Genomic DNA, 21,846 nt, shown 5'->3' on the forward strand with positions numbered 1-21,846 from the left:
AAAAGAAACGAAGTGTACACTGTGCCGTGTACACTGTACTTGTACACTTTCGTATTAAGGTTAGAAAGGTTCTTCATTCACCTCAGAAGACTTCACATTTCACTTACTAATTACATTGGTGAGCATAATATTCGACCTAGAAACAATGGAGTTTAATTCATTTCGATCATTTGCGAACATCGCTTTAATCAGGGCATTCTCAATTGAAGTCAACACAATGCAACCGAAGTTAATTCAAGAAAAATTTGATGATCAATAATAAGTTTTAACAATTTCATTTAATCATAAAAGTTTGAATTCAAAACCATACAGCATTAATTTAGAGAAACAAGTTTGGATTCGAAGGTTGTTTTCGGTTTGTTTTGCCGTACACATCTGTAAACTAAATCATTTAAAAACAATCTATACGATGCGTCCATTAGATTTATATGTGATATTATTAGTAGTGATCTTTCACTTTCGAATAGAAGAATAACAAACTTCCGACAGATTTACTGAAGCCAAGTGAATTAAGACAAATGCGACAATAAAAAAGTGGGTCAAATCATCTGTGAAATCAGAATCTTGACGTGACGTATGTAAGTAGTGAAAGACTTCCTTCAGAAATATACAGTGAAAACGGTGATAAAGTGTAGCTCAGACAACCGACATGATTAATGACTTAATTTGCAAACAAAGGTATAGGTATAATATAGCGGCGACTCGTAAATCGCACGAATGTGTGAATATTCAATAACGTTAAATTTCTTTGTTTGAGGTGTAAAGAGTTTGATTTCACTTTGCTCATGGTTTTAGCATCTTAACATTTTCTTCGTACTCAGCTACTCTCAATGTTGTGAACCTCAGAGCACACTTCTCTTCGCATGTATGTTGCACAGTGAAAAGATTGTACCACACACAATTTTACTTTTCCGAAACTTTGTTTGTTAGGGAAAGTATTTATTAAATTTATCTTGCGTATTTTGTGTTTATACGGTTATATTCGTTTCAGCGACTAGGAGGAGAGAAAAAAAACTGTCGATGTCTAGTTTGATCGAGAACATACCATAATAAGTCCATGAAATTAATAGTCGGTGAGTGAATATTTAATTGGATTTTTGATATTGGTCTAACAATATTAGTCTCTCATTATAATTTTGGTTCAAATTGGAAATTTTTCAAAAATATAGCGGGAAAAAATATGAAGAAAATTATACTAAATTTGTTCAAAACGGAGTTTTATTAAATCGGGATTTTGAATAAATTATGCGAATTATGTGTTGTCATTAAATCGGGAATGGGAAGCCCAAACAGTTAGCCTATTGTTGAGAATAAAAATTGGACTTAATCAAATAAATGAATAAATTTTCAACGAAAATTTGGGAATCTACTAAATTGATTACAACCTTGTAAATGTAAAGTAGGTTTTCGATACTCCAAAAATTGTACCATACCCGAAGAATGTTATGTTAAAAACCATAACCTAATGCCTAAACCTGAAACAAACTCCATGCATATGTTGTCTATGACAATATATTTATTTAATTAACACGTTTTTACAGCAACACTTCTGGTCTACAATGTGGAGTAGATGGTTGATTTCATCGCTTCAAATGCTTCTACTATGTGAACTAGTTAATCTGATGCCAAACAGTAACAGGACTTTAAAAATTAATCCAAAGCCATGTACAGCAAATGGTTATGGAGGCACATGTATGTGGGGTATGTATTTTTTATGCTTATTTGTTTGCTGTACCACCACATGTAAAAATGTCACGAGCACTATTTTTAAAATGTGAATTTTACGTCTGAGTCATTTGATGTTCCTGCTCGATATTTGGAATTAAGTTCAAATCAGAGATTACTATGGGATATTTTTGTTCAAATGAGATAAAAATATCGCATAAAAATAACAGATATTTTTCACGCGTTGTTCAACGTTCAACGTTCAACGTTCAACGCGTTCAATGTTCTGAGTTCAAAAATATCTTATATTTTTCGCGCGTTGTGTTCAGCGAAACGCATAAATACACAATAGCGATTCTGCACACACAGAGTCGCTGTTTTTTCGTTATACTCTACACTCACGATGAGCTGCGCGATGCATGGATTTATAATGGCAAGATGAACAAGTGCGTTTGTAAAGTGAGCGCGTTCACTCCATTTCAGCAGGTTTTGGATGAATTTAATTTTGCAAATTTATTTATTTATTTATTTATTGATCTAGTACAGACCCTTTTACAATAATCGCTTATCTTTAATAGCTTTCACATATTTGTCTCTTTCCTCATTGTTCATTGCAATTTACTTTCGTTAAAATGCCTAACTGCTGACCAAAAGGACTGATTTTTCAAGTAGTCGCTTGTGTATGTCGGTATTTTTAATAATTCTATGTTACGTGTTGGTCTATTGCTGTTCCATACCAATTTCGATTTTAAAAATTCTGATTCTAAATTTTCATGCAATATATCATATATAAACACACAACAGGCATATACATATCTACTGTGAATCGAATCAATATTTAGTTCTGAGCAACGGTCATCATAGGGACGAATTGTGTAATTATTATTCGCATTGGGATATTCTTTGAGTGCCATCATAGTAAATCTTTTCTGAACTCCCTCAATAAAATCTTTATCTGTGGCTGTAGAAGGATACCAAACAGCGATGCCAAACAATAATTTACTTTTTACGAATGAGTTAAATAAAACAACAAGAGTGTCAACATCGAATTTTTTACCAGCTGTGCGTTTTATGAATCCCATTGTTGAGTTACATATGGCAACTAATGATTCAATGTGTTTTTTAAATGTTAAACGTTCATCTATTCTTATACCTAAATCCCGAAAATCACTAACTCTATTCAATAAGACATCACTCATGGTATATTGCCCGGTTAGTTTTCTTTCACTTCTGCTCATAGTGAGAACTGCACATTTCAAAATATTTAGCTCCAGTTTATCTTTGCACCACTTTATTAATTTATTGATTTCAAGTTGAAACAAAACTAAGTCTTCATTGCTTTTTATTTTCATTACCACTTTGCAGTCGTCCGCAAATAATAGAATTTTAATATATTTCTCAAATATTGTCGGTAAATCATTTATGTAAATCAAAAACAAAACAGGCCCTAAGATGCTACCAGCTGGGACACCTGTGTGCATTAAATAATCATTGGAGAGGCTATTATTAATTTTCACTCTCATCGATCTTGAATTCAAATATGAAGCTATCCATTTAATTATGTCTGGGTCGAACTGCATGTCTGTCATTTTTCTCAACAAAATTGCATGATCGACTTTGTCGAATGCTTTAGTGAAGTCAGTGTATAAAATATCAACTTGGCATTTCTCCGCAAATGCTTCATTTGTAAATGTTACTAGCTCCATGAGGTTTGTGTTTATTGATTTTCCAGGGACAAATCCGTGTTGGCAGTCGCTTATACGATTTCTAAAGTGGGACATTATTTTATTGTACATTATTTTCTCAAACAATTTGAATAATGAAGGTAGTAATGCAATACTCCGATAATTTTCGACATTTTCTTTTGGTCCCTTTTTAAATAATGGAATAACGTGTGAGATTTTCACAGAATTTGGTAATGTGCTAGTTGTCAATGATCTATTAAACAAAAATGTAATCGGTTTCGCCAGTGTAAATCTGCAGTTCTTTATGATAATCGGCGAGAAATGGTCAACACCGATACCTTTATTTGTCGGGAAATTTTTCATTGCATCATAAACGTCTTTTTCAGTTACAACAGTTTGTGTTTGATTATCCAATTCGTTCACTATTCTATTTATTTCGATGTCATTTTTATCCCCACAAAAGACTGACGAGAAAAATTCGGCGAACAGACTCACTATTTCTGATTCACATTTTCCCTCTTTGTCTTTGTATTTCATTTTTGATTCAAATGATGTTATTGTTAGTGTAATGATACCCACGCGCAAACGACGGCACAAGCGATACACACAGAGACATTGTGTTGACACACGAAGAGTGTTCAAAGGAAGAAGTGAGCGAAACATGTGCATGCACGCTCCGCGCAGCTCATCGTAAGTGTGAAGAGTATAACGAAAAAACAGCGACTCTGTGTGTGCAGAATCGCTATTGTGTATTTATGCGTTTCGCTGAACACAACGCGCGAAAAATATAAGATATTTTTGAACTCAGAACATTGAACGCGTTTAACGTTGAACACAACGCGTGAAAAATATCCGTTATTTTTATGCGATATACCTATCCCATATGAAAAAAAATATCCCATAGTAATCTCTGGTTCAAATTGACTTCAATTTTGATACTTTTCTCTTGTTTTTTATTGTTCTGTTTTTCATAAATGTTTAATTCTCATCCAATGATAAACATCGATCTCTATTCCGTGCGAAGTGTGGGAGTGTATCAAGTCAGATGGACAACACATTGGCATGTGTGTTGATTCATTTATGTTCGGTTCGTGTTGTGCTCATAATTTAACCGAAAATATTGTTTTGACACAACAACAACAACACATTGATTTCAAGCCTCCTCTCAGGAAACCTAAACCACCAACCACAACAAACACATCCAATCGACCAATGTTAGGGTAATATATCTTTTTATCTTTTCGTTGTAGTTTTTTTCTTCTATCGTTTAAAAATAAATTTGCACTGCCCTTCTTTAACAGTGGTACAACTACTATAATACATCGACCACATGGTGACAGTATGTTGATTATTCGTCCATCAGTAAACAAAAATAGACCATTACAAACGGCGGATAAATACTTTACAAAGAAACCAACTGTAGCTCAAACGACGAACTTATGGATAAATTCACACAATTTAACAAACGTGATAACCGATTTAGATGCTGCGTCCAGTTCATCAACTGGTAAATATTTTTTCAACAATTTTGTTGCGTTCTCATTTAATCGTCAATTTATTTATTTTACACCGCCAAAAAACTGGCTGAATAATTAGTTTTGCAGGAAAATGACTCCAAGAGTCATGAAAAACCTGATCTTTTGATTATAATACATAATGGGATATAGTTTGATTTTACATAAATATTGGTTCTTGACTAGGCAAAAGAATAACGTAATTTATGAATAAGCGAATGACCAAACATGAAAATGTATAATGAAAGCCGATTGTCAACGGTTCAAGATAATCTAATTACACGTGTGAAAAAAAAGATAGACTAACTGGAGTGTTAAACATTAGTGCCGACTTCAATGACTGCAAAAGTCATCGTTCAGTTAATCAAGTAGATGGTAAATTGAGGAGAAGTTTTACGTCCAATCTAAACAAGTGCCTGTTGGTAGATTTGAATTTACAATTCAGGTCGAGACCAGAAGATATAAGCAAATTAAATAATTCTTTGTAGAACAAACATTATTATTATTATTCTGCACCGTGCAGCGTTTCTTCGCCAGGGGTGGTTTATTTAGTATAAACATTATTTTATATTTACAATATTTACAATTTGATAGTTTAAATATTTCATTTTACTCTCTCCAAATTCTGCTTCTTTTAAAATATTCGGTAACTCTATGTTTGACAGTATTTGTATTTGTGTTAAGATCAATCAAATAAGTATCACAATTTGGAATCGTAGTAACATTGCATTCATTAGGTAGATTAGGCGGTTTGATAGGAACAAAATATTTATAAAATTCATTGTATGTCATCAGCATATAATTTATAGGCTCGAACTTTGAGTAATCACGATGACGCATTGGTAATGATAGGAAATTTGAGTTTCTTGTCCCATGTCGCGATGTTCTAATATTTATTTTGCTCAAAATGTGTTTCGATGATGTATGTCCACACATCACATTATGAACGAGTGATATTTGGGCTACGTTGACTCGCTCAATTTGCTCGTTGCCAATTGAATACTTGAAGTTGAATTTCATGTCTCCACGATAAAATGACACAAATTTAGTCTTTGACACATTCAATTTTAGCTGATTCCGATTAAAGTATTCATCAAGCTCATTCAAATCCGCTTGCAATTGCAGACAATCATCATAGTATCTAATATGCTTCCACAGGCGAGTGTCATCAGCGAACGACTGAAGAATTGAGTCCCTTATGTGTTTTGGCAAATCAATGATGAACAACAGGAACAATGTAGCACCAATCGGGTATCCTTGTCCAGTTCCCGATGTAATGTCAATTGGGCTCGACATATCATTATCCAATTTCACAATCTGTTGGCGACCATGCAAATATGACTTGATCCATTTGAGTAATTGTTCATTTAGTCCCATAATAGCCAATTTGCGGATAAGTAAATCGACGTTGACCGAGTCAAAGGCCTTTGCAATATCTAGGTATATTGCATCAGTTTGTATATGGTTTTCCATGCCCAATATTGCACATGATGTAAACTCAGCTAAATTTGTTATTGTTGATCTTCTTTTCATGAATCCGCGCTGACTGTCATCATTGACATAAAATAATTAGTTTCAAATATATATATTTTATAAGTAAATAAATAATAGGTCCAATAAAATCACCAACTTAATGGATGGCTATATCACAGTCAATGTTGTTAACTATATAAAAGATTTTCTAAAGATCACAAATGAATATCAGTGTTTCTATACATTTAATAGAGATGTAACTAGTACTAAATAAATTGTCAATATTTTATATTGAATTTTTGGCTTTGTTCACTGCGTATCGACGAGATGAAGTTTGCGCGACTGGTGGAATTCTTGAACTGATCAACCACCTTGTTTGCACACTTGCACATTTGTGGCACCTGAGCTCTGATGTGCTTGTCCATGAGCTTGTCCTTGATTTTTTGGTCATCAGTGTGCCGTAAAGTCCGTACGCCCACTCCGATCGCTATGTCGTTGTGTACATTTCTGTTTTAGATCGCATTTTAAATACAAATGTGGAAAATATAATTTAAAGTCTTTTCTTGTAATAATGATACGTTTTGTGATGGTATTCAATGTTCACAATATACGGTAAAATGTTGATTTGAAAATAGTATCACTTCAAAATGACTTTTTACTAACGGCCAAGAAAAATCCAATACTAACATTAATATTCAGGTCATTTTGCATTTCAATAGATTAATAGATTGAATAATTTAAATGAAACTGTAATCAGCAATTACTAACTCAGATTATAATGAACAAATCATGATTATTAAAATTATTGAAACATATCACAAAATTAGGTTTATGGAACCAGGATGCACACACAACACAGTGGCAGGTAACAACTCAGCCAAATTTCGTTACAAAGCCTAAGCCAACGGAAAAACTGCCATCCCGCCCAAAACCAAAACCAACGAAGAAACCAATTGTTTCTGCTTTACCGCATATTGTGAAGCGACCAACTTTAGCGTCTACAACGACAACAACGATGAAAACAACGGCTGTTTCGAATTTATTTTCTCAATCAACCAAACCAAAACCAACCGAGGTATTATTATTCACAAGAATTGCATGAGTTGATAAATAGTGTTTGCAGATTTTATAACCTATGAAAATAGCAATAAAAATCAAAAACATAAAACAAACAAACTATTCATCACAAAAGAATATATGAAAGCATAGAGTAAACATCGATCCGTAAACACGTTATTTTTTTTCAAATTTTATTAATATTGTTCAGATATTGATATACAAAGTGAATTGTCCGCCCATTCTCATTCATTTGGATCATTTCTCATGTGGATAATATTTTATCTCGATGAGTTCATTGTATGCTTATGCTTATGCTTTACAACGTGAAATCAACAATGCACACAAATCTGCAACGTTGGAATCAACGCCATTTACCGTTAAAGTTCGATTTTCTGTTCTCTTTCTCTTTGTTTGTTTCGATACTGCTTTATATTCAGATGCATCGCCAGCTGTGTGCTTTCGGCTTTTACTTTGAGCGAATTATTGTTATTACATTTCCATTTTCATAATTTCTTCTTCCTTTCTTTCTCGCTTCTTATGGTTTATGTAACACTTGATTTGTTTCGCTTCGTTTGCCCATTCCATCTGGCGGCGCATTCAAAATAAAGCAAAATATCATTAACCGGTTGACCGATCGTCTTAAAGAATTTACTCAGTTTCCCCGTTGCGCTAAACCTTGAGATAAGTTCGAACATATGGATACGTTTGGCATGTGTTTACAATTTACATATTAACAGTAGCATTCTATACAGGGTGTAAAATTGCGACTATCAACGGCTTCTGTACTTTTTGCTTAATCATCAATGCAAAGTGTTTAAAATTGAAATTTCGTACATTTTATTATGTATTCAGAATTTACTAAATTCAATTTAGTCTTAGGAGGATTGATTTGAAGAGCAATTAAGGAACTTGCCGTATTGTGGAACTTTTTTTCGTCTTTTTTTCTAAATGTTACCTTCGTATTGGCCAATACCACTATTTTAATTTTATCATTGGTATTTTTACATTTTATGGTTTTTGAGCGAGAAGTTGCGTTCTGTGTAAAGTACAGATAAATCCCGTGTATAATCCTCCACTTGTATTGTTTTTACATTGAAGGGCGTTGCATGTATCTTAACATTCATAATACAAATTCAATACGAGTGGAGACGCCCTATGAAAAATGGCACAAATTGTTAGTGCTACGGTTAATCTGTACTTTATTCTGTAATGTAGTGTAAATTCATAGTGTATGAAAAACACTATGGTTTTCATTATTATTCTGCATCATACAGCGTTTCTTCGCCAGAGGTGGTTTATTTGATATAAATTTTTGGTTGCATATTTACAATATTTATAATGTATTCATGCTATGGTTCAATATTCATACTATGGTTTGCATTCCTCTATACTAAGCATTCCAGATTTTTTTTGGTGACGATCCGGACCGGGCGAAATCCGGGCGATTAGCTTTGAAATTTTCGCTCGAAAATCCGGGCCAAATTCAATTTTTTGCCATTTTTGGCACTCTTAATGCCTGGATAAATATACTATATTCATCGTTCCATTTACAACCACAACCGCCTGGCATATTCACCTTATTTTCGTTTGATTGAACTGAACACAGTGGGTACAAAATGCAAACTAATGTGCATTCGTCGCTCATATTGCTTTCTTACTAATTGTTTATCGAACACAATTACAATAATTGATTCGTTGAGAATGAGAACAGCGTATACAAGAAGGGCCAAACAACTACATAGAAAAAACGCTGTGTACCGTTTAGTTTTGCATATAATTTGGTGCATACTTAGAAAAAATGTTTATTTATAATATTTAACCCTTGTCCGCTGTTCCAATAAAATCACGTATCCGTTGCTACAGTGTCGATTTGACACTGTACATAAAAAATCCAAGAAAAATTGTAAATATTCATAAAATCTTGGTATTTCTAAATGAAAATCTTCGAATGTTTATTATTTCTACAACTAATACAAAGATAATCGTATTTGATGTCGTTGTTATAACTTGTTAGTGCGATTTGAATGGCACTGAATGGTCTTGGAAAAAATAGAAAAAAAAATGATAAACTACGCTATTATATATGATATAATAAAGTAAATTTATGAGATTTTGCTTCATATTGGGCTTACTTGTAGCAATAAGCATGTGTCTGTAAGGTATCTTGTACACAAACATGGGACCAAACTATACAATTACAACAACAATAACACGTATTGCACCACTATTTTCAAGCTAACTGTTCCGTCGTTTTATCGGTCAATTGGAGATATTTACCCCGATCCAATTGATCAAAGTGATTCAGTGAGCCATTGTGATGTTTCTTTTCAATCATTTAGCACAGCCATAACATATTTTCCATATGCATATTCATATGTGTGTCGGACACTCTTCGTGTGTACCAATGGCTATTTTAGCAAAAAATCATAACTGCAGTTTTGGTAAAAAAAAATTTTTGGAAAGCGTTCAAATACAGAAATTGAAACGACCATTTAAAAAAAAAATTCTTTTATTATTCATCAAATGTCTACATTCAAAATGTAAATTTTATGTTACGATGTTCATCTGCATCGTCTTCATCCTCAATGGTGTGTTCGAAAACATGTTTGAAATATCGTTGATCGGTTGTTATTTTAGAGACAGTTGATCGATTTGATTGGCGACGGTCTTCCGTAAGGAAATGTTCCACAGCAGGTCGCACATCCCACTTTGCTAATGGTGGCATATTGAAGTGTATGTATAAGTAATAATTCTCTGTAGAAATTGTCAGTTTTGTGCGTTTGTTTGTTTTCAAATTGTTGTTGGCACTGATAATACGTTCGCAATCCGCCGAAAGCGGTGTGCAGGCGCCAATTCGGGAAATTACTGTGGTAATTTCGTTGAAATATTCAACACGATTCGGTTCTGATAAATATTTGATCAATTCGTGCAGTGGTTGACGCTTAATCTCTTCCGCTCAGTTTGACAAATCCATGTATTGTAAATGAAGTTGTGCCAAATCAAGATCTTTCCCGATTGTATCATGAATTGTGGTGATATCAAATGAATTTTCGAACTTCAAAAATTCATTGATCGTTTTCAGCAAATCTTCGTTTTCTCCTTCCATACGCGCTTTCAAATATTCCGACAATGCATCAATGGTTTTATTTCGCAATTTGTCGATTCCCAACGGCTGCCGGCGACTATGACCTTGTTGAGTCAACAGTTGTGCTGATATGCACTGTAGATTTTCCACTTGCCCACTTGAGGGTTATCCAAAATTCCTACTTTTTATAAATCAATAAAATACTTTTCGATGATGATAATAATTATTATAGATTCATCGTGTTTTCACTATTTTTTCAACTTCTAGAATATAGACTTCTCAAAGCCAACAATAACATCAACATGGCTAACAACTCGAAAACCACCTCAACCGTCCTTTACTCCAACTGTGTCTCCGCAAAAGATTACAACTACTCCAGCATCAACGTTTAAAACAACTACGACATCTGTTCAACTTATCATCTCAACACAACAACATTCTTTAACAGAGGAAGAAAATACGATATTTAGTGAAGCTTCACAACATGATTCAAATGATATTTTGGACGAAAATGTGGACAAACCAAAGCGATACACAATATCAGCAGCAAAAAGTGCAGGTATACCTATCAAATGTGAAAATCCAAATTAAATGTATCATCATAATAGCAAATTCAATGTTTTTGAAGATTGTGGAATATCCACGATTGGAAGACCTGAAACGCGTATAGTTGGGGGGAAAAATGCTCCGTTTGGTCGTTGGCCGTGGCAAGTATCAGTTCGCAGAACATCATTTTTTGGATTTTCAAGTACACATCGCTGTGGCGGTGCCATCATCAACGAAAATTGGATTGCGACTGCAGGGCATTGTGTCGATGAGTGAGTCCCATCAGCATTAATATTATTATTGTTGACTGAAATTTTTTTCAAGCAAATGACAATATCATCTGAAAAAATTAGAGAAACTAGAAGAATGTTTTTATTGAAAAAAAAGTTGAATAATCTTCTAAAAAAATGAAAAATCGTCTAAATAAAGACTTTAAAATACACAATAAAAACGTTTAAATTGTTTCCAAAAATGTCCAAGAATAAAACTATTGGTGAGATGTAAAAGAGAGTATGTCATTTCGATTTATATTTTTGGGTAGGAAAGTTCGTTTTCTGTGGATTTTTCTGCGTCAAAGTTTGTTATTTGTTTGTGGTACGGCTTTTTGCCCAATTGATAAAGGTTAAGAAATAATTGTTAGTGACGGTGACGTTCACTTATCATTTTCGCGAAAAACACAAAAAAAACCTTCAAAATTCACATGTTTCATGTTACGCTTCTATTGAAGCGACGATTCATGTAACGTTTTCAAGAAACAAATTCCATGTTGCATTTCAATCACTTCTGTATTCCTATTTTAATTCTCACCGATACAATTGATTTTGTCAATTTTTTTCGAGAACATTTTTGGAATAATTTGGTGATTTTTCGGAACGTTATATAGACGTTTTTGCTGTAAAAATATTACCTATTTAAATAGTTCGAATCACAATAAAAACAAAGTAAAAAACGTTTTGACGATGAAATCGTTCAATTACATAATTGTATCATGCTTTGAATGTCATCAGGTCTGATCTGAATGTCATTGAAAATATCACATAATGCAATATTTCAATATATTTGTTTAAAATTAATTTTCGTTTTACAGCTTGTTGACATCTCAAATTAGAATTCGGGTTGGGGAATATGATTTCTCACACGTCCAAGAAGAATTTCCATATGTTGAAAGAGCTGTTGCCCGTAAAATGGTTCATCCAAAGTATAATTTCTTTACGTATGAATTTGATTTGGCCTTAGTTCAACTAGATTCATCACTTGAATTTGCACCACATATTGCTCCAATTTGCCTACCGGGGACGGATGACCTCCTTATAGGTCGAAATGCGACAGGTAACAACACCAGTGAAAGTACATAATATTTAAAGTCCAAGGTGTGTTTAATCAGTAACTTCAAGTACACAATAGAAGCAAAAAAGCTTCTAAATATTTGACCATAAATTGTTTAAAATTCTATGATATTGCAAATGTTTGTGAGTATGAGAATCTAATGTTTAGCACAATAGTTTTAAGTGTTCACGCCATGGATAAATTTAGTATTTTTTCTATGGAGTTGTCGTTTTGGTCCTATATTACTATATTGGTCACAGAAAATGGATTAAGCTAATCTTTAATGATGACAAATCTTTCAAGATATTTTATAGTAATATTAAAATCAAAATTAATTCAACTGATTTCAGTAACTGGATGGGGGCGTTTATCCGAAGGGGGAACATTGCCGTCCGTGTTGCAGGAAGTTCAGGTTCCAATCGTTAGCAATGACCGATGCAAAATGATGTTCTTGAGAGCTGGTCGCCATGAGTTCATACCCGATATTTTCTTATGTGCTGGTCACGATACAGGGGGTCATGATTCTTGTCAAGGTGATTACAGATTTATATTTTCCCATATCGTATTAATATAAAAGTTGTGGCATTTATGATTAGTTGAAAACTAATGCTTATTTTTTGAAAATAGATTTTATTGTTATTAATGATAATATTAGTTCAATCAAAAATGATTTTCCGGCAATCGCTTATTGTTTTCGGAACAAGTACAATCTAGGGTGTTTTAGTATTTTTTTTCTCAAATCTCACTCCACCTCAATTCTTTATGTTCTCGACTTAGCTCGGTCTTACGTAAAAATTGTTCATTGAAATTCAGCTTTTAAAAACAATCATACGAAGAACTTGTTTCATTTTCACCATCGCTGCTTGACTGTCACTCAAACGTCGCAAACAACACACTCACTCAGAACGGAATTAATACAATGCCATTTACAACGGTGCATTTCAAGCCAAATATCAAAAATGCCAGTTTTTGCGTCACGAGTATATATACAGTAAATATGCTATTTTCTCAGGGCACTATTTGGGCTCCGGCATGCTAGGTACCGTTGGAAAGGTCTTGGCCCAAATAGTCGGAAACACCATATCCCCCATGCCTAAAGTGTGGTCTAGGTAAAAATATAGCGGTTGGAAAATTTCGATAAATTTCCAAATCTATACCCATATCTTACGAAGGGGGTACCCAGGGGGTGGTCTGAGGTGTCCAAGAGAAGCCCCCTCGCCACCTTTCTAACGCCGGTCTAAGTGCCCCGATTGGTTCAAAAACGAAAAAGTTATGGGCATTGGTAGTTTGGTCTTGATTTTTTATGAAAGTATTGATTTGTGTGTCCGTTCGTGTGTCCGGAAACTTTTTTGACCCCCACAGATTCCGGTGCCGATATGCCTAAGCTGTAGCTGGTGTCGGGCCACATCGAAACCCGTCCTCAGATTGACATTTGCATTACAGGTAATGCTCGTAATTATTTGAGAAGACCTTCAAAAAGTTCCATACACACATGCCAATGTTTATGTGATATAAAAGAAAAAAGTCGATTTTTATGTAAAATCGACCCTCTTAAATTTCACACCAAACCAGACGTGTGCAAGAGGGGGGGTATTCCGGTTTTACCCCCCTCTAGGATTCCAAAATGTGGACCCCCCCTACCGATTTGGAAAATTTGACACTAGATATAATCGATTTTCAAAATGAGGACCTTTTTTTTAGGTCTTCACTTGTTTTTTGACACCCATTGGCAAAATTCTAGACCCCCATTGTGGAATTTTGACTGTTTTACACTAGATAGAATCGATTTTAAAAAGTGAGGACCTTTTTTTTTTTTTAGTCCTCACTTTTTTCGGAGACTGGTTTTACACTAGATAGAATCGATTTCCAGACCCCCCCTGGCAAAATCATTTTACCCCCCCTAGAATTTTTGACCTTGCACACGTCTGCACCAAACGCGATTTCTCAAAAATCAGCCCGACAATCTTTTATCAAAAACTGAGCGTTTGTAGCCGGCTACCATACCAACAAAATGGCATATGCCATATATCCGGGAAAATTCGTATTTCGAAGTTCTGGGCATAGGCAATTCATCAATGAACGGAATTTGTACGAAGAGTCGCATTCTACGATGAAATTGCTGCCAAAAATACGCATCCACTGGCTGGAAAAGGCTCACGAAAGACCATATCCGCTCAATTTTCGACGAGCAATCGATTAAAAGTGGTCACAATGCGATCTGAGGCCATTTCATGGTCGAAAAATAGGTCGGATTGAAGTGAATTTTTCAACTTGCTCTATTTTCACTGAAAATGACATTTTTGTTCGGAAAACACGTGAAATAGACCTCTGACGACATTTTGGTCTGGGAAAACTGCTATTTTTTCGTGAAAATAATGGGAGTCCGCGAACACTTGAATATCCATTTCGTTGTCATTTTGGTCATAAATCGGCATTTTTGCATCTGAATGCATGAAATTGAACTTTTGTTCGGGGGATACATAACAAATGCACTTTCCAGAGCTTTGATGGTTGGAAATTAATATGTTTCAATGAAGTAATGGGTCCAAAATTACTTCAAAACTCTTTTAATGGATATTTTGAAATTCAATCACATTTTACAATGCCCAATAAGGGAAAATGGGACTTTTTTTTAATGAAAGTGGAAATTTGCTATTTACAAAACTTGCGAAATGTGGATGCAAATGTTTTACCCGAAAAATTACAATTTCCCAATGATAAGACCTTAAAATAGACATATTTCTGGCAAAAGTGTATTTTTTCCGAGAATAATTGCCTTACAAAATTAGTGATATCAGATGAAAAACCTCTAGACGAGGTTAAAATGGAGTGACGCTCCTGTGCGTGGATTTAGCACTCAAAATGACTGATATCATTTTGAGTGACGCTAGGACGCTGTATTATCACTACATACGAGGTTCAAAAGTATTTTTCGCATTCACTATTGTGAAAATTTACTCACAATAAGGAAAAATATCGCGTCACGACTTTTAGACGACAAAACGCTTGAAAACTTGATCTAAAATCAAAAGTCGTGACGCGATATTTTTCCTTATTGTGAGTAAATTTTCGCAATAGTGAATGCGAAAAATACTTTTGAACTTTGTATCCAGAGATAAACCAGCGTCCTAGCGTCACTCAAAATGATATCAGTCATTTTGAGTGGTAAATCCACGCACAGGAGCGTCACTCCATTTTAACCTCGTCTAGAGGTTTTTCATCTGATTATATTTACCACTATTTTATGCAAGGTTCCGATATAAGAATCTTTCGGAGTTTGGGTCTACAGGCTACCCACTTTTCATTTATTTTGATATTGAATCGACAATTGAAACATTCAGTTCTTTCAAAAATTATACTTCTGAATGTTAAAATATAGAAATGCTACCAGTTACAATGCTATCTCAAATATGATATACGAAATGTTAGCTTCAGAGCGTGTTGTGAGCCGATGTCAGCAGCACTAACCACTAACTAACGTCAGCTGCTGACGAGTATGCGTTGCGTTGTTTTAACGCATTTGCAGTATAAGAACGAAATGGTGAGTAAACTTACCATTGGTATGTTTAATCTCACCAATGGTAAGTTAACTCTCCCTTTCGTTTTTATACTGCAAATGCGTTAAAACCACGCATACTCGTCAGCAGCTGACGTTAGTTAGTGCTGCTTACATCAGCTCATAACACGCCCTGGTTAGCTTCAACAAAGTTATTGGATTCGTCAAGTATACATTGTATACATTCATAATTTTTAAAAATCTAATAAACATTTCCGCGATTCTATTGCTAAACTCCATCAGAAAGTCTTATACTCTCATTTATTTTGTTAATGGGAAAATGAAAAATAAAATACGTGAACGAAGTTTCTGCAAACAATCAAAAGTCGGTTTTGCGTACGTAAGATTATAACTAAAAGGGCTCAAATTCCATTTTCTTCCTGATTACCGGCGGCTTTATTAATTTTCCGCAAACTTGGTTTGTTAAGGAAAAGTATTGGTTTCACTCCCCAGAATTTCATGACATCTTATCCTACAAACTGTCGCATCAAACTGCTTTTAGCACATAACTGTACAATGTACAGTGTACAGTGTACACTAGGCAATGTAGATGGGAACAAATCCTATCGATCAAGACCTATCTGCCCCCAAAAATATATTGTTTACTACGAAAAATCTGTAAAATTGCGATGTGCGTATGGCGTCGTTCGCGTCCGAGATTTTTGTTCGGATAAAGGATGCCTTTGAACAACTAAACACCTACTTTCCCAAAAATTTGGTCCAAAATCGACATTTCTTTAAATTTGCTCCAAAAATGACAAGATGAAATGATTGTTCTAGTTTCTAGGCAAGGTAATAAATTTCTATGATTGTTGTCTCATATCTGTTTTTTTTTTTGTAAAAATTGTGATGTTTCAACAAATAGTACTCTTTGTAATACAAAGTCTGTATGAAATCTTTTCTGATTCAAAGATAAATTGACTTACTGGTTAATGGTCAATGACTTGGTGAGTCTAATGAATTAATTAGTAAATCGTTTTCTGAAGCGGAATGTAGGGAAAAATGATGCGGTGCGGAAACGTTTGGATTACGTATGTAATTCGTTTTATTTTATTTTGGTTTCAGCATTTTCGAACAGCGAAAAATGAATAAAATATAAGTGTGTTGTGGAACAACTAACATGAACAGTTACATTTCTGCAGAAAAGCTACACTTGAAATGCTATAAAAGACGGTACTAAAAAGCGTCAACTTTAAAAAAAATAAAGTTTTTGTTTTTAAACAGATGTATGTACTAGTTTACAAAAAGTTTATTATGTAATTCTCGACAGTCGCTAAAAAATTCTTTCCACTGAATTTATTCTTGTCCATTTTATGTGCAAAGTGTCGTAGCAGCACGGCACAATGTGGTTTGCCTTTCGTTATTTATCAGAAAAGACATAATTCTCTTTCATACTGCCCTGAAGCCACGATAATTAAACTATCGCTCTCGCAGTGGCCAATCTGAACGGACAGGTTTTCTCTCATTTTGAAAGAAGGAAGAACGCAACAAAATTACTCAGAAGACAAACTTGGAAAGAGATCAAATTCAAGTGGAAACCATAACACCTGTAATAAAAGTCTCCGGAGAAATTTCAAACGTTCGCCTCGCACGCAGTTAAGTAGGTAACCCTAAAAATGTTCATATGGCAAATCCAGTAGATTATTTTGGAAATAAGTTCAAAAAGGTTTAAAAAAACGTGTATGTATGAAAGTTATTAAATCGTTCGGGAGACGATTTATATCACAAAATTCAGGACCTTAATAAATATTCAGAAATGAATATTTGTTTTGTTTAATTGCTGCGATAAGAACCTCTAGGCAGAAGATTTGCAAAGGTAATCAGCAGAAAAAATCACATCCCTTGTTGTCCCATACATTCATGTGATAGATATAGTAGAAGATTTTTGATTTAGTGACTCAATAATCATCAATTGGTTGATTGTAAAATGCAAAACCAATTTTACAGAGACTTCTATCTATTTGATATTTTCTTATGCTCAATTATTAGAGTTATTTAAGTTTCTCAAGATTTGTGTTACATGTTCTACTTTTTTTTCATTTGAATCAATAGCAACTTTTTTGAATAAATTATTTGTAAGAAATGATTAATTTTTTCGAAAATTTTTCTTCAATATTCATTTAAATAAATGTCGTATTCATCATAAAATTTGTTGCTCTTTTTGAACCCGAGAAGCAATTGACATTTCCTGAAACAAAGAGAATGAATGCCAGATATTTTGTAAATAAATCCAAAAAATGAAAGTTCGTTACTAATAGCACAGAATGAAATATTTATTTTCGATTTAAGAAAGGGAAAGTAGTCCAACTTTGTGTTGTATCGTTATATGTCGTAATAGAAAAAGATTAAAAATATCAATAGACAAATAAATTCGAAAAACATTGATATTGTCTTAAGGTTCGATAGTTGAAATTACTGACAATTTTTGCCTATTTCAATATTCAATAGAATGAAGAATTTGAGAAATTAATCTTGTTTATAATCCTTGAAACGTTGAACATGTTCAAGACTGCAGTTTGTATTCCAGACACTTGATAATCATGATGAGATACAGACGTACAATAGTTGTGTATAGCAAAATGCATCGAATTGAATTTAATTGGTTTTAAACAGTACATTTGTACAGAACACTGAACTTGAATAAATTTTCATCACTTCTGCGCCACAATTTGTCTTCTTTAACACGGTCGTTGTTTAAACAATATCTCTTTTACAAAACTTGCGAAACTTGTACTTTTTATAACGTACACATTGAATGATAAGATCACAGAATATACTTGCATGACCCGTTCACAATCACATTGTTGCATAATACTTATGTTTAGTTCCATCCATTCAAGAGTGAATAAGTTGCATTTCCACTCTGATTTAAATGTGCTTGAAAAAGTGTTGATCCAAGCAAGCAATAAAATATTATTCATCTCAATTTTTTTTTCTCCTAAGGCGTGAATGGTTTTTCAAACACTACGAGAAAACCAGAATACAATGAAATAGATATACTCATTTTATTTATTTATTTATTTTACTTGATTTTAAATCTATAATTGGTCCTAGTCAATTTTTCGACAGTTATAAGTTCATATTCAATTTATAGTCGTAAATGCACTATTAGTTGTAAATGCACAAACAACATTTTTATAATAAAGTTTTTCTTTTCAATATTTATGACAATAATTGATTAACTTTTCAGGTCACATTGCAACGCGTTTTCTCGCTTCTTGCCATAGATGAAAATTAGATGTTCAATATAAAATTGAAATCAAGAGAAGTCTTACTCACGTTTCAAAAAGTTGATTTAAACCACCGAATAAATCCACTATATATAAACAAGCAGAGATAAATTTAATAATCAAGCCTCTCAAAGTATTTGCACAATAATTCCCACGATTTTATATTTTCCCTTGAAATTTTCGTTGTGATAACCAAAACGTAAGAACAATATGTTCCTGAACAATTTTTCGGTATTATTGCCACAATGTGCTCACTTCACGAAATATATTTATTTGAAATCAATTTGTGTATGTCCATAATAAGCGATGACGAGTAAACTGAATAACACTTTAAATGCAACGAACAATGAAAAACACGACCGTACTGAAGCGCGGTCATAATACTACTGAGATGAGGTAGAAGGTAAGTGGTTTTACTTGATACGGGGAAAAACACCAAACATGAGCGGAGTATCAAACGAGCAAAATGCTTCGGCCTTAGGTAAGTAGAGTGCTTGTTTCACTCAAGAAATATGTATTTGAATTAGCTTAAAGAATGAATTTTACTCGAATAAAACTCAAACCCGAGACAAATGAGTCATACTTGATGCTACATCCCATTAAGCTATTTTAATACACGTATATTTCTTACCTATAATTATAATTATCAACTTATGCCAGGAGAAAGAGAATGAAACATTTGATATGTTTACAATTGAGAGCTATTTTAATAAAATAAAAGGGAAATTAGGCACCCTGAAAAACTTCTGTTTGATTCTTGCTATAGATATTTTCTATTAAAGAAACGATTTTTGCTACATTGGGTTTTTGGCAATTAATTAATTGAATATAATTTCTTCAATAAGATATTCCGCATGGAATATTTTCCATACAATCTGCTCTCAAACAGACCGTAAAAAAGTAACTGTCAAAATTTTCGAGTAAAAATGCACTTCGTTGCCGAAAGTCCATTAATCGAGAATAAAATAACGGAATGATGATTTCCACCCGAATATATTGGACGATGTTGATACAGACATTCTTTAGCTACAGAATGAACATAAAATCAAAAAAATAAAACAATTAACGAATGAACAAAGTGGAACAGCAACTTGAAGCGCATCGGCAAAAGAAAGCAAAACGTATAAAGAAAACAGTAACCGCAAAACCGGCTGAGGTAAAACTCATGAACATACAAAAAATGAATGGATGCGAACTCGCGAGTTATAACGCGCCATATAAACGAATATGTATGATGTAATCATATATGTACATTTAAAAAGACAGAGAGAGAGAGAGAGAGAGAGAGAGAGAGAGAGAGAGAGAGAGAAGAGAGAGAGAGAGAGAAGGTATTGGCCTCACATTTTTGAAATTTAACAATTCAATTTAAAATAGTTTCATCATTGGGTGAAATCTTCTGAAAAATGACCAAAAATACTTTGTATTTGATTATTTTTATTATTTGTTTATACGAATTGAACAAAGAAAACCAATTTGACAGAGAAATACTACAGTTCGCAAAAATTGATTATCACGTCTCTTTGAGACGGAGAAAACATTTATGCGTGTGCTTCTTTTCCCAGTGTGAATAAAACGACCGCAATCACTTGTGTTTCACTTTCCTTTCATTCTATCTTAATTGAGTTTTCACTTCGATCTATGTACTTCAATAATGTAAAGATGGCGTGTCTTTTTCAATTCATCTTGTATTCCCTTTTACTTTTCCGTACACAACGTGTCAAGGGAAAGTATAGGAATTGGTCCCGAAAACTTTTTTCGCAAAATTAGCTTAGATCATCATAAAAACTCATTTTTATGCACTTTTTTTTGCGCATCGAACTTTTCTCACAAGAAACACTATACTGAAAGTGTTTTTGATTTTTGTTCATTATTTTTTATATTCAATTTCAACAGTGGAGAATAGTTAGTGATATTGCAAACATACTTTATTACTTTTAGGTAGTCTGAAGAACCACTATCCAAAACTTTTATCATGAGGTCGGAGACCGTAGGCTAATGAAAAGAAAATAAGATCACATAGCTTTTTGAGTTTGTATACTTATTGTTAGTTTATTTCTTGGTTGGTTGGTTCACAACAAAGATAAGAAAAAGTTTTTCAGGAAATGTAGAGAAATGTTTGTAATAGAACTTTCAATTTTATGAATGCTACGGTGTCTATTTAAACGTTTCTCTAAAGTTTTAAAATTCATAAATATTCAATTTCTTTAGATCATCATTGAAGTTATGCATCACGGCAATTCCACACGAAATCAGAGAAGAGTTGTAATGTGAGGTCGCCGAATTGGCTGAAAATTGGTTTGGAGTTTTGTATTGGTGAGAAAATGAGAAAACCAAAATCTTAGGGCTGTAAGTGACCTCACATTACAACTCTTCTCTGATTTCGTGTGGAATTGACGATCATTGAATTTTTATTTCATTTTCATAATACATAAATAAAATATATAAAATTTGTCAGGTACATGTGGCGGGGCCCCCCCCCCCCCCAGTTCGAAAAATGAAAAACTAATTCCGGATTCGGAATCTGGGGAGTTAGTGCTGGTTTGTGCCAAATTTGTAGAGTTTGTGCTGCAACTGGGCGCGAGCACTATCTCGCCAAAGTCAGAAATTTGGAAAAAATGAAAAATTTGTTCGGCGACTCCACCTCAGGCCACGAATCTTGATGTACTGAGATTGGTTTTGGAAAATTTGGAGTTAGTGCTGGTAGCAT

General features: G+C 33.7%; 1 protein-coding gene across 1 annotated transcript; it reads left to right on the forward strand.

Annotated features, from left to right (window-relative positions):
* The first annotated feature begins 243 nt into the window (after positions 1–243).
* Positions 244–12,927, forward strand: LOC129573048 (serine proteinase stubble). The gene is made up of 9 exons (XM_055453219.1): positions 244–1,073; positions 1,542–1,701; positions 4,375–4,570; positions 4,652–4,857; positions 7,165–7,412; positions 10,749–11,040; positions 11,110–11,299; positions 12,115–12,356; positions 12,704–12,927. Exons 2-9 carry the CDS (start codon positions 1,560–1,562, stop codon positions 12,925–12,927), a joined length of 1,740 nt encoding a protein of 579 aa, XP_055309194.1. The 5' UTR covers positions 244–1,073; positions 1,542–1,559.
* Positions 12,928–21,846: the final 8,919 nt, after the last annotated feature.

Source organism: Sitodiplosis mosellana, unplaced genomic scaffold, assembly GCF_009176505.1.
Source record: "Sitodiplosis mosellana isolate CC-2019 unplaced genomic scaffold, AAFC_SMos_1.0 Smas_scaffold_5901, whole genome shotgun sequence".
In the NCBI taxonomy this organism is placed as follows: domain Eukaryota; kingdom Metazoa; phylum Arthropoda; class Insecta; order Diptera; family Cecidomyiidae; genus Sitodiplosis; species Sitodiplosis mosellana.

Excerpts from the sequence above, each read along its gene's own strand:
- LOC129573048 (XM_055453219.1), top strand. The coding sequence starts at position 1,560 with ATGTGGAGTAGATGGTTGATTTCATCGCTTCAAATGCTTCTACTATGT. Across the intron at positions 1,702-4,374 it reads TGGAGGCACATGTATGTGGG|TGTGGGAGTGTATCAAGTCA; the intron begins GTATGTATTTTT and ends TTCCGTGCGAAG. Across the intron at positions 4,571-4,651 it reads TCCAATCGACCAATGTTAGG|TGGTACAACTACTATAATAC; the intron begins GTAATATATCTT and ends CTTCTTTAACAG.